A 14037-nucleotide genomic window follows, 5' to 3' on the forward strand; every position below is an offset into this window, starting at 1 on the left:
ACATCCAATCCATGGGCAAATCCTTCAGGATGAATCCAAAACTTTCTCACCAACTCCACTGCTACTTGGATCAAGCCACATTCACTTCTCCCCTGGCCTCCTAACTGGCCCTTGAGTTTTCATTCTTGCCTCTTCAGCCCATTCTCCACATAGCAGCCAGAATGATCGCTTTAAAACATAGTTCAGATCACATTACCACTCTGCTCAAGATTCTCCCCGTCTAAGTAAAATCCAAAGCCCATGCTATAACCTACATAACTTCAGGCAATCTTGTCCCTGCTGCTTTAGTGATGGTAAAAAGAATCTAGTCTCAATCTCCTTGCTTACTCCATTCTTTTCTTACTGACCACCTTGCAATTCCTGGAGCACACAAAGAGTATTCCTGCCTTTTATTTCCTCTTGCCTGTCTGGCTCTTCCTAGAGATGTCCTATGACTGACTCCCTTTCTCTAAATCTTTGTTCAAAAATACTCTTATCGAAAAACGCGGGGTCGTCCTTCCGAGGCCGGAGGAGTGTCCATAAGGAGAGTTTCACCTTCTTGAAGATTAAAGCCCAGCAGTTCTGAGCTATTCCTAGTCCAAATGTCTGCAAAATTGAGAGAGACATCAAAACTCCTTCCACAAACTTCAGGGGACCCTGACTGCATTCTGGTAATGAAGGTGGGAGAGGGAGGGCAGGCCTCTAATATGGTCTCCAACCGCCACTGGAGCAGCTACTACAGCTCAGAGACCTACCACCAGCGGTTCAGGCAGTTTGACTACCAAGAGTCATCTGGGCCCCGGGAGGCTCTGAGCCGGCTCTGCGAGCTGTGCTGTCAGTGGCTGAGGCCAGAGGTGCATAGCAAGGAGCAGATCCTGGAGCTGCTGGTGCTGGAGCAGTTCCTGGCCATGTTGCCTGAGGAGCTGCAGGCCTGGTTTGAAGAGAACCGACCAGAGAATGGAGAGGAAGCCGTGGTGATGCTGGAGGAGCTGGAGAAAGAGCATGACAGGGCGGCTGAACAGGTCTCTCTTGGACGAAATGAGGACATGCTTGCAAAGAAGCTATCAACTTGTGAAATCACTCAGGAGACACCACGTAGCCAGCTTAAGCCCACAAAAAAGCAACTGCAGTGGGCATCGAAGGAGCATCACACCTTAAGACAAAATGATAGAGACACCGGAACTATAAATGTGAAATCAGCTTCAAGGCGAAAGACTTCTTCAGGCAAAGAACTGCATCACAAAGTTTCTAACACTCTTCAAATGAATGCTTCCCAGAGTTTCACATTTAGAGGAACCTGTGAACAAGATAGAAAGTTTGAAAGAAGACAGGGAAACCGTACTCGAAAAAAACAACACAAGTGTAATGAATGTGGGAAAGTCTTTACTCAGAGCTCAGCCCTTAATCTACATCAGAGGATCCACAGTGGAGAGAAACCTTATACATGTGACATGTGTGCAAAGGCTTTCAGCCGAAGTGCAATCCTGATTCAACATCGAAGAACCCACACTGGGGAGAAACCCTTCAAATGTCATGATTGTGGGAAAGCCTTTAGTCAGAGCTCGAATCTTTTCAGACATAGGAAAAAACATACTAGAGAGAAAGTCCCATCAGTGCTGTGAAGGAGTCAAAACATTTATTGAGAACTTTTTCAACAGGGGAGCAGACACAAGGCACCAATACTCCTTTAGCATAAATCGGTAGTTTCAGTGGGCACCAATTTCCTTTCAAAGGTTGTAAAAGCCACAGGAGAAAATGTAGAATATTTTCTGTCAGCATTGTTTGCTTTTCTGTACAGTGTCATTTCAGGTGATTGAGATTCTAAAGCTTTGCTTTTGCTTTGCTTTTGCTTTGCAGTACAGTGTCAGTTCAGATGATTGAGATTCTAAAGATTAAATCGGATTTCCATCCCTATTGCAACTCTTGAAAATATACTCTCAGACATGTTCTACTGTTTCCGTTATTAACACAAATAATGAACTAGTATGTTCCTTTTTAGACAAGTACATTTTCCCTGTTGAGAAGGAGTGTGTGAGTTAGTATATAAGTGGGTATTCTCCATTTCATTACTTGCACACTGGAGTTACTAGACCAAAGATTAAATCAGTTTTTTAAAAAAATTTCCTGGAAATTCTCTGGCAGTCCAGTGGTTAGGACTCCACACTTTCACTGCTGCAGGCCTGGATTCAGTCCCTGATCAGGGAACTAATATCCTCCAAGTCACGTGGCATGGCCAAAAATAATAATAAAATATAATACATTTCCTGTTTTATTTTCTGTTACCAGATTCAAAATATGAGAATAGGATGGAGGAGACCCAAAAGAATATGTACCTCAAGACCTAAGCTGAAATGTCCAGGGTCATTGTTAGGAAGCAGGTGAGTAAAGGGACTTTACTCATCTCTTACAAAAACCTGAGAACCTACATACTGTTTTGTTTCCATTTTTAAAATTGAGGTTTAGTTGATGTATAATGTCATCTATACATACTGTTGATGATACTAAGTAATTTCCTGTGTAGGAAAAAAAAAATTATCTCCTTTACAATTTATATTGGAAATATCTCAGTGAAAGCATTAAGATTTGCTCTACGTGTCTTTAGGAAGTGGCCTAAATATGATGAGTGTTCTAATAATGAACAGTTATCTGTGGGTGCTTATATAAAGTCGATGATCACCTTAACATAAAGAAATAAGGAAGATGAAGAAAAGACTGTCCAAACGAGACTGATGTTACCTGGTAAGTGCAGCACATAATGGAGAACTGTACTTACCTGGAAATGGGAACCCTTAACAGCTGGTGACTATCCTTCAGAGTTCTTCATGGCCTCTGTTCTGGCATAAATCAGCTGTGAACATGTTTCAGGCATCCCAGGACAACCTTTTCAGGGTCTTATGCATTCTTAGTAAATGAGTTTCTAGACAATTTATCATGATGTTAAGACCTTGGATTTTGATACTCTTGTACAAATGAGAAAATCACTAAAGTTCAATTTAAAGAGTCCATTGAGTTTAACCCACATTTAATTCAATCAGATTCTCTTGTTTAAAAAGTAAATGACTGTTTTTTTTAAAGTATTCTGACAATATATAATATAATGTCCCCCTTTCCAGGGATTCTTAATAAAACTCTGTATGTATTACAAGAATACATGGATTGTCATGTCTCCTATGGTGCCACCGTTACCCAATATGGAGGCAACCATGAGAAATGAAAGTCCTTAGAAGGAGAAGTGAAGATAGGCCTCATGGTGAACTTGGTACCTCATGAAGGGTAAACATTTCATTATCAGAAAATCCAGTCATATCTAGTGCTTGGAGTAACTCCTGAGACAAATGTGGGATTACATGTTCTGCTTAGTTAGAATATTGATAAATATTAGATTAGTAAGGGGAGAGGAGAATACAAATTTTAATTTTAGAATTTTCTGATAGTGATTATACTTTGTAGCTCTAGTAAATATGAATAAGTATTGAGTTTTGTACATTCTCATTTATTAAAAATGTAGGAGTCTTTTTATTTGGGTCTCATTCTTTTTGTAATTAAAGAGAGGAACAAGCCATCTATTAAAGCAGCAAATGCCTCAAAAGATACATGTATTGTGAATTACTGCTTAATCATGGAAAGTTTTTTGGGTACTATGTGAATAAAATGACAGAATCTAAATAAAAAAAAATACTCTTATCAACATAACAAGTGCTGGTGAGGATGTGGAAAAAAGCGGACAATGGTGCACTGTTGGTGGGATTGTAAATAGGTACGGCCACTATGGAAAACAATATGGAGGTCCCTCAAAAAATTAAATATATAACTACTATATGATCCAGGAATTCCACTTGAGGGTATATATCCAAAGATGAAATCATTATCTTTAAGAGATACCTGAAATCCCATGTTCACTGCAGCATTATTTACAATAACTAAGACATGAAAACAACATAAGGATCCATCGATGCATGAAAGGGTAAAGAAAATGTCATATGAATATATATATATATATATATATATATATATATATATATATATATATATATATATGGAGAGGAGGAAGATGGCGGAAGAGTAAGACGTGGAGATCACCTTCCTCCCCACAGATACATCAGAAATACATCTACATGTGGAACAACTCCTACAGAACACCCACTGAACACTGGCAGAAGACCTCAGACCTCCCAGAAGGCAAGAAACTCCCCATGTACCTGGGGAGGGCAAAAGAAAAAGAGAAAAAGCAGAGACAAAAGAATAGAGATGGGACCTGCACCAGTGGGAGGGAGCTGAGAAGGAGGAAAGGTTTCCACACACTAGGAAGGCCCTTCACGGGTGGAGACTGTGGGTGGTGGAGGGCGGAAGCTGTGGAGCCACAGAGGAGAGTGCAGCAACAGGGGTGCAGAGGGCAAATCGGAGAGATTCCTGCACAGAGGAGCGGTCCCGACCAGCACCCACCAGCCCGAGAGGCTTGCCTGCCGGGGCAGCCGGGGGCTGGGAGCTGAGGCTCCAGCTTCAGTTGGAGTGCAGGGAGAGGACTGGTGGCATGAACACAGCCTGAAGGGGTTAATGCACCATGGCTAGCCCAGAGGGAGTCTGGGAAATGTCTGGACCTGCAGAAGAGGCAAGAGGCTTTTTCTTCCCTCTTTGTTTCCTGGTGCACGAGGAGAGGGGAATAAGAGCGCTGCTTAACTGAGCTCCAGAGACAGGTGCGAGCCACGGCTAACAATGTGGACCCCAGAGACAGGCATGAGACGCTAAGGCTGCTGCTGCCGCCATGAAGAAGACTGTGTGCAAGCACAGGTCACTATCCTCCCCTCCCAGGAACCTGTGCAGCCTGCCACTTCCAGGGTCCTGTGACCCAGGGAAAACTTCCATGGGAGAACACATGGCACACCTCAGGCAGCTGAAACATCACGCCGGCCTCTGCTGCCACAGGTTCACCCCGCATCCATACCCCTCCTTCCCCCCCAGCCTGAGGGAGCCAGAGCCACTTAATCAGCTGCTCCTCTAACCCCGTCCTGTCTGGGCGAAGAACAGATGTCCTCAGGCAACCTACACGCAGAGGCGGGGCCAAATCCAAAGCGAGGCCCTGGGAGCTGTGCTAACAAAGAAGAGAAAGGGAAATTTCTCCCAGCTGCCTCAGGAGCAGTGGATTAAATCTCCACAATCAACTTGATGTACCTTGCATCTGTTGAATACCTAAATAGACAAAGAATCATCCCAAATTGAGGAGGTGGACTTTGAGAGCAATATTTATGATTTTTTTCTCTTTTTCTCTTTTTCTGAGTGCCTATGTGTATGCTTCTGTGTGAGATTTTGTCTGTATAGCTTTGCTTTCACCAATTGTCCTAGGGTTCTGTACCTCCATTTTTTTTATTTTTACTTAAAAAAACATTTTTTCTTAATAATTGTTTTTTTATTTTAATAAATTTATTTTATTTTTTCCTCTTTCTTTCTTTCCTCTTTTCTTTCTTTCTTCCTTTCTTTCTTTCTTTCTTCCTTCCTTCCTTCCTTTCTTTCTTTCTTTCTATTGTTTCTCCCTTTTATTATGAGCTGTGTGGATGAAAGGCTCTTGGTGCTCCAACCAGGAGCCAGTGCTGTGCCTTTGAGGTGGGAGAACCAACTTCAGTACACTGGTCCACAAGAGACCTCCCAGCTCCACATAATATCAAACAGCGAAAATCTCCCAGAGGTCTCCATCTCAACACCAGCACCCAGCTCCACTCAATGACCAGCAAGTTACAGTGCTGGACACCCTATGCCAAACAACTAGCAAGATGGAAACACAACCACACCCATTAGCAGAGAGGCTGCCTAAATTCATAATAAGGCCACAGACACCCCAAAACACACCACCAGATGTGGAACTGCCCACCAGAAAGACAAGATCCAGCCTCATCCACCAGAACACAGACACTAGTCCCCCCCATCAAGATGCCTACACAACCCACTGAACCAAGTTTAGCCACTGGGGACAGAAACCAAAAACAATGGGAACTACAAACCTGCAGCCTGCAAAAAGGAGACCACAAACACAGTAAGATAAGCAAAATGAGAAGACAGAAAAACATACAGCAGATGAAGGAGCAAGATAAAAACCCACCAGACCTGAAAAATGAAGAGGAAATAGGCAGTAAACCTGAAAAGGAAATCAGAATAATGACAGTAAAGACTATCCAAAATCCTGGAAATAGAATACAGAAAATGCAAGAAGTATTTAACAAGGACCTAGAAGAACTACAGAGGAAATAAGCAATGATGAGCAACAAAATAAATGAAATTAAAAATACTCTAGAAGGGATCAATAACAGAATAACTGAGGCAGAAGAACAGATAAGTGACCTGGAAGATAAAAGAGTGGAAATAATTACTGCACAGCAGAATAAAGAAAAAAAGAATTGAGGACAGTCTCAGAGACCTCTGGGACAACATTAAATGCACCAACATTCAAATTATAGGGGTCCCAGAAGAAGAAGAGAAAAAGAAAGAGACTGAGAAAATATTTGAAGAGATTATAGTTGAAAACTTCACTAATATGGGAAAGGAAATAGTTAATCAACTCCAGGAAGCAAAGAGAGTCCCATACAGGATAAATCCAAGGAGAAATATGCCAACACACATATTAATCAAACTCTCAAAAATTAAATACAAAGAAAAAATATTAAAAGCTGCAAGGGAAAAACAACAAGTAACACACAAGAGAATCCCCATAAGGTTAACAGCTGATCTTTCAGCAGAAACTCTGCAAGCCAGAAAGGACTGACAAGACATATTTAAAGTGCTGAAGGAGAAAAACCTACAACCAAGATTACTCTACCCAACAAGGATCACATTCAGATTTGATGGAGAAATTAAAACCTTTACAGACAAGCAAAAGCTGAGAGAGTTCAGCACCACAAAACCAGCTTTACAACAAATGCTAAAGGAACTTCTCTAGGCAAGAAACACAAGAGAAGAAAAAGACCTATAATAACAAACCCAAAACAATTTAAAATATGGGAATAAGAACATACATATTCATAATTACCTTACATGTAAATGGATTAAATGCTCCCACCAAAAGACACAGACTGGGGTTTCCCTGGTGGCACAGTGGTTGAGAGTCAGCCTGCCGATGCAGGAGACACAGGTTCATGTCCTGGTCTGGGAAGATCCCACACGCCACTGAGCAGCTGGGCCTGTGAGCCATGGTGCTGAGACTGTGCGTCTGGAGCCTGTGCTCCGCAATGGGAGAGGCAACAACAGTGAGAGGTCTGTGTACCACAGGAAAAAAAAAAAAAGACACAGACTGGTTGAATGGATACAAAAACAAGACCCATATATATGCTGTCTCCAAAGACCCACTTCAGACCTAAGGACACATACAGACTGAAAGTGAGGGGATGGAAAAAGTTATCCCATGCAAAAGGAAATCAAAAGAAAGCTGGAGTAGCAATTCTCATATCAGACAAAATAAACTTAAAATAAAGACTATTACAAGAGACAAACAAGGACACTACATAATGATCAAGGGATCAATCCAAGTAGAAGGTATAACAATTGTAAATATTTACCTACGCAACATAGGAGTACGTCAATACATAAAGCAAACACTAACAGCCAAAAAAGGGGAAATCGACAATAACACATTCATAGTAGGGGACTTTAAAACCCCACTTTCACCAATGGACAGATCATCCAAAATGAAAATAAAAAAGGAAACACAAGCTTTAAATGATACATTAAACAAGATGGACTTAATTGATATTTATAGGACATTCAATCCAATAACAACAGAATACACATTTTTCTCAAGTGCTCATGGGATATTCTCCAAGATAGATCATATCTCGGTACACAAATCAAGCCTTGGTAAATTTAAGAAAATTGAAATGGTATCAAATATCTTTTCTGACCATAACACTATAAGACTAGATATCAATTAAAGGAAAAGATCTGTAAAAAATACAAACACATGGAGGCTAAACAACACACTACTTAATAATGAAGTAATCACTGAAGAAATCAAAGAGGAAATAAAAATATACCTAGAAACTAATGACATTGGAGACACAATGACCCAAAACCTATGGGATCCAGTGAAAGCAGTTCTAAGAGGGAAGTTTATAGCAATACAATTCTACCTTAAGAAACAGGAAACATCTCAAATGAACAAGCAAACATTGCACCTAAAGCAATTAGGGAAAGAAGAACAGAAAAACCCCAAAGTTAGCAGAAGGAAAGAAATCATAAAGATCAGATCAGAAATAAATGAAAAACAAATGAAGGAAACAATAGCAAAGATCAATAAAACTAAAAGCTGGTTCTTTGAGAAGATAAAAAAAAAATTGATAAACCATTAGCCAGACTCATCAAGAAAAAAAGGGAGAAGACTCAAATCAATATAATTAGAAATGAAAAAGGAGAAGTAACAACTGATACTGCAGAAATACAAAATATCATGAGAGATTACTACAAGCAACTCTATACCAATAAAATGGACAACCTGGAAGAAATGGACAAATTCTTAGAAATGTACAATCTGCCAAGACTGAATCAGGAAGAAATAGAGAATATGAAAAGACCAATCACAAGCACTGAAATTGAAACTGTGATTAAAAATCTTCCATCAAACAAAAGCCCAGGACCAGACGGCTTCACAAGCAAATTCTATCAAACATTTAGAGAGAGCTAACACCTATCCTTCTCAAACTCTTCCAAAATATAGCAGAGGGAGGAACACTCTCAACCTCTTTCTTCGAGACCACCAAAACCCTGATACTGAAACCAGACAAAGATGTCCCAAAGAAAGAAAACTACAGGCCAATATCACTGATGAACATAGATGCAAATATCCTCAACAAAATATTATCAAACAGAATCCAACAGCACATTAAATGGATCGTACACCATGATCAAGTGGGGTTTATTCCAGAAATGAAAGGATTCTTCAGTATATGCTAATCAATCAACGTGATACACCATATTAACAAATTGAAGGAGAAAAACCATATGATCATCTCAATAGATGCAGAGAAAGCTTTCAACAAAATTCAACACCCATTAATGATAAAAATCCTGCAGAAAGTAGGCATAAAGGGAACTTTCCTCAACATAATAAAGGCCATATATGACAAACCCACAGCAAATATCATCCTCAATGGTGAAAACCTGAAACCATTTCCACTAAGATCAGGAACAAGACAAGGTTGCCCCCTCTCGCCACTCTTATTCAACATAGTTTTGGAAGTTTTTGCCACAGCAATCAGAGAAGAAAAAGAAATAAAAGCAATCCAAATCGGAAAAAAAGAAGTAAAGCTGTCACTATTTGCAGATGACATGATACTATACATAGAGAATCTGAAAGGTGCTACCAGAAAACTACTAGAGCTAAACAATGAATTTGGTAAAGTAGCAGGATACAAAATTAATGCACTGAAATCTCTGGCATTCCTATACACTAATGATGAGAAATCTGAAGATGAAATAAAGAAAACACTCCCATTTACCATTGCAACAAAAAAATAAAATATCTAGGAATAAACCTACCTAAGAAGACATAAGACCTGTATGCAGAAAATTATAAGACACTGATGAAAGAAATTAAAGGTGATTCAAATAGATGGAGAGATATACCATGTTATTTGATTGGAAGAATCAACATTGTGAAAATGACTGTAGTAGCCAAAGCAAGCTACAGATTCAATGCCATCCATATCAAACTACAACTGACATTTTTCACAGAACTAGAGCAAAAACTTTCACAATTTGTATGGAAACACAAAAGACCCCGAATAGCCAAACCAATCTTGAGAACGAAAAACGGAGCTAGAGGAATCAGGGTGTGTGGCTTCAGACTATACTACAAAGCTACAGTAATCAAGACAGTCTGGTACTGGCACAAAAAGAGAAATATAGATCAATAGAACAGGATAGAAAGCCCAGAGATAAACCCGTGCACATATGGTCACCTTATCTTTGATAAAGGAGGCAGGAGTGTACAGTGGAGAAAGGACAGCCTCTTCAATAAGTGGTGTTGGGAAAACTGGACAGGTACATGTAAAAGTATGAGATTAGATCACTCCCTAACACCATACACAAAAATAAGCTCAAAATGGATTAAAGACCTAAATGTAAGACCAGAAACTATCAAACTCTTAGAGGAAAACATAGGCTGAACACTCTATGACATAAATCACAGCAAGATCCTTCTTGACCCACCTCCTAGAGAAATGGAAATAAAAACAAAAATAAACAAATGGGACCTAATGAAACTTCAAAGCTTTTGCACAGCAAAGGAAACCATAAACAAGACCAAGAGACAACCCTCAGAATGGGAGGAAATATTTGCAAATGAAGCAACTGACAAAGGAATAATCTCCAAAATTTACAAGCAGCTCATGCAGCTCAATAACAAAAAAAACAAAAAACCCAATCCAAAAATGCACAGAAGAGCTAAATAGACATTTCTCCAAGGAAGATATATGGATTGCCAACAAACACATGAAAGAATGCTCAACATCATTAATCGTTAGAGAAATGCAAATCAAAACTACAATGTGATATCATCTCACACCAGTCAGAATGGCCATCATCAAAAAATGTAGAAACAATAAATGCTGGAGAGGGTGTGGAGAAAAGGGAACAGTCTTGCACTGCTGTTGGGAATGTGACTTGATACAGCAACTATGGAGAACAGTATGGAGCTTTCTTAAAAAACTACAAATAGAACTACCATATGACCCAGCAATCCCACTACTGGGCATATACCCTGAGAAAACCGTAATTCAACAAGTGTCATGTACCAAAGTATTCATTGCAGCTCTATTTACAATATCCAGGAGATGGAAGCAACCTAAGTGTCCGTCATCAGATGAATGGATAAAGAAGATGTGGCACATATATACAATGGAATATTACTCAGCCATAAATAAAAACGAAGTTGAGTTATTTGTACTGAGGTGGATGGACCTAGAATCTGTCATACAGAGTGAAGTAAGTCAGAAAGAGAAAAACAAATACCGTATGCTAACACACACACACACACACACACACACACACACACACACATATATATATATATATATATATATATATGGAATCTAAGGGGAAAAAAGGTAATGAAGAACCTAGGGTTAAGACAGGAATAAAGGCACAGACCTACTAAGGCATGGACTTGAGGATATGGTTAGGGGAAAGTTAAGCTGTGACAAAGTGAGAGAGTGGCATGGACATATATACACTAGCAAAAGTAAAATAGATATCTAGTGGGAAGCAGCTGCGTAGCACAGGGAGATCAGCTCGGTGCTTTGTGACCACCTAGAGGGGTAGGATAGGGAGGGCGGGAGGGAGGGAGACGCAAGAGGGAAGAGATATGGGAACATGTATATGTATAACTGACTCACTTTGTTATAAAGCAGAAACTAATACAATATTTCAAAGCAATTATACTCCAATAAAGATGTTAAAAATATTTTATATATATATATATATATATATATATATATATATAGCCACACAGAAAAAGGAAATCCTGCCATTTGCCACATCATGGATGGACTCCTTCTTTCTGGATGTATCCTACACTCTGCTAAGTGTCATACGTCAGATGGAGAAAGACAAATATCATACAATCTCACTTATATGCGGACTCTAAACTCATTGAAACAGAATAGGTTGGTGGTTTCCAGGAGTTGCAGGGTGGGTGAAGGTATGAGGGGAATAGGGAGATGTTAGCCAAAGGTACAAACTTCCAGATATAAGGCCAAACAGTTCTGAGAATCTAATGCACAGCACAGTGACTATAGTTAACAGTACTGTATTATATGCTTGGAAGTTGCTAAGAGGGTAGATCTTAAAAGTTCTCTCCACAAAAAGTGGTAATTATGTGACGTGCTGGGTGGTTAATTAACCTTATCATAGCAATCATTTTTCAATATATTTGTGTACCTAATCATCATCATTTTGTACACTTTAAACTTACACACTGTAATATGTCAACTATATCTCAATAGATCTGGAAAAATGCTCTTATCAGAGAGCATTTTCTGATATCCTGTATAAATTAGTACCGCCATGCCCTATCCCTGTCACTCTCTATCCTCCTTAACTTCCAAAGATTTGGTTGCAAGTAGTTTTTTGAGAAGATGATCCCAGGAAGCACTGTGACGAAGTGAGGAGAGGCTGAAAAGGCAGGAAAGCCAATGAAAAATTCAGTAATGAATGGGTCCCTGTTGTGGGCAACTGGGGCTCGAGCCCGCTGGGAACCACTTACCCTTGAAAGTGTGTGGAGCACAGCTCAGAACTTCCCACAGATGGACCAGGAAGCTAGGAAATTTCTCCACGAACAATGTCCCTCACTGCTCCAGGGTTGCTCCTGGAGTTTTACCTTCCCCACACTTCTGTCAGGCCCCACTTGTGGGTGGAGATACTCCAATGTCCAGAGAATGTCCGGAAGCAGAGAGACACAGGAGGCGTTCCAGCCTGAAAGGGGACTGACAAGGTAGGCTGCAGGAGTATTTACAGGACATTGAGAGTGTCTGGGGGCTTCCCTGGTGGTGCAGTGGTTGAGAGTCTGCTTGCCGATTCAGGGGACACGGATTTGTGCCCCGGTACGGGAAGATCCCACATGCCGCGGAGCGGCTGGGCCCATGAGCCATGGCCGCTGAGCTTGCACGTCCGGAGCCCATGCTACGCAACGGGAGAGGCCACAACAGTGAGAGGCCCGCGTACCGCAAAAAAAAAGAGTGTCTGCCACACATGCGCAGGTGTATCAGAGAGCAAATCCCAATGCTGCCCAGGTGTTATTATACCACTAGCCTAATGCGCTCCACTTTGGACCTGAAATTTATGCAGAATTCTTGGACCCACCTATTCCTCACATCCTACAACGCAGCTAGTCTTCTCCATGGGCTTATTTTTATTTACCCAGTTTGGTTCACTCATTTCTTCAGCAAATATTTGTGAAGTCTGTTATTTGTGTTCAGTTGAGGGATAGGAACACAATGATGAATAAAGCACAGTTTTATCCTCAAGAATTCTGTTCACAGGTTAGTAGGAAAGACACAAGTAGACCAACAATGTTGATACTGTTTGGGGAGACTGTGCAATGGAAATGGGTAGAAAGGGAAGCAACTGCAGACAACAAAACCCAGTGAATTGTACTTTAAAAACTTGTGAATCGTATGCAAATTACACCTCAATAAAGCTACCAATAAATAAATTTAAGTTATCAAACAGGGGAAAAAAGAGATAAGCAGTTAGACCTTGGCACCACTATTCTAATGTATCACTTTATACCCCAGTATCCGTAGAACTCTGCTTAAACACAATTTTGAGGCTAAAACATGGATGCTGTGCTAGAAAAACGTTTCTAAGGCTTTAGGATGCGTCTGAATCACATGGGAGGCTTGTTAAAACACAGATAGCCAAGCCCTGACCCTACAATTTCTGATTCAATAGGTTAGGGGTGAGGCCCGATAATTTGCATTTCTGAGAGTTTCCTCAGTGATGCTCCTGCCACTGTTCACAGTGTACATTTTGAGTACCACTGCTCTATAAAGAATATGTTGCTAAGGAAATTCATTCCAGTCACAGTGTGAGACAGACTGCAGAATGCAACTCCCGTACATAAATAGTACGTGAATGCTTATTTTTATTTAGAAAGTTGCCCTGCAGCATAAGGGAGGTACTGGAGTGCTGCTCTGTTTCTTGATATGGGTGGTGGGTGTGTGGGCATGTTCACTTGATGAAATTTATAATTTGTGTACATTTCAGTATGTGTTACAATTGAATAAAACATTTACTTTAATAAAAGAGAAAATAAGGAATGTATGGTTCATTTCTATTCAAGCAGCCCCTTGGTTCAAGGGCTTCTGGACATGTTGTATGTATGCTTTATTTAGGAGTTCTGATAACCTGGTGTAAGAAGATGTCAACTTTCATGAACTTTCACGAAGGATGTTTAGCCATATGTCCTTGCCGCTGACACTACTATATGATCCAAGAAGGTGTGAAGTTCTCGAGGCTTTGCAAAGGAGAAACAGAAAATTAACTAAACACACTTGTTTCAGACTCTTAGAGTAGTAGAGG

At 40.2% G+C, this 14037-nt stretch overlaps 1 protein-coding gene across 1 annotated transcript; it reads left to right on the forward strand.

Moving 5' to 3' along the window:
- The first annotated feature begins 581 nt into the window (after window positions 1–581).
- LOC132428991 (zinc finger protein 396-like) lies at window positions 582–2324 on the forward strand. The gene is made up of 2 exons (XM_060017197.1): window positions 582–1488; window positions 2263–2324. The coding sequence occupies exons 1-2, from the start codon at window positions 582–584 to the stop codon at window positions 2322–2324; spliced, it is 969 nt and encodes a 322-aa protein (XP_059873180.1).
- Window positions 2325–14037: the final 11713 nt, after the last annotated feature.

Source organism: Delphinus delphis, chromosome 8, assembly GCF_949987515.2.
Source record: "Delphinus delphis chromosome 8, mDelDel1.2, whole genome shotgun sequence".
Taxonomy (NCBI): Eukaryota; Metazoa; Chordata; class Mammalia; order Artiodactyla; family Delphinidae; genus Delphinus; species Delphinus delphis.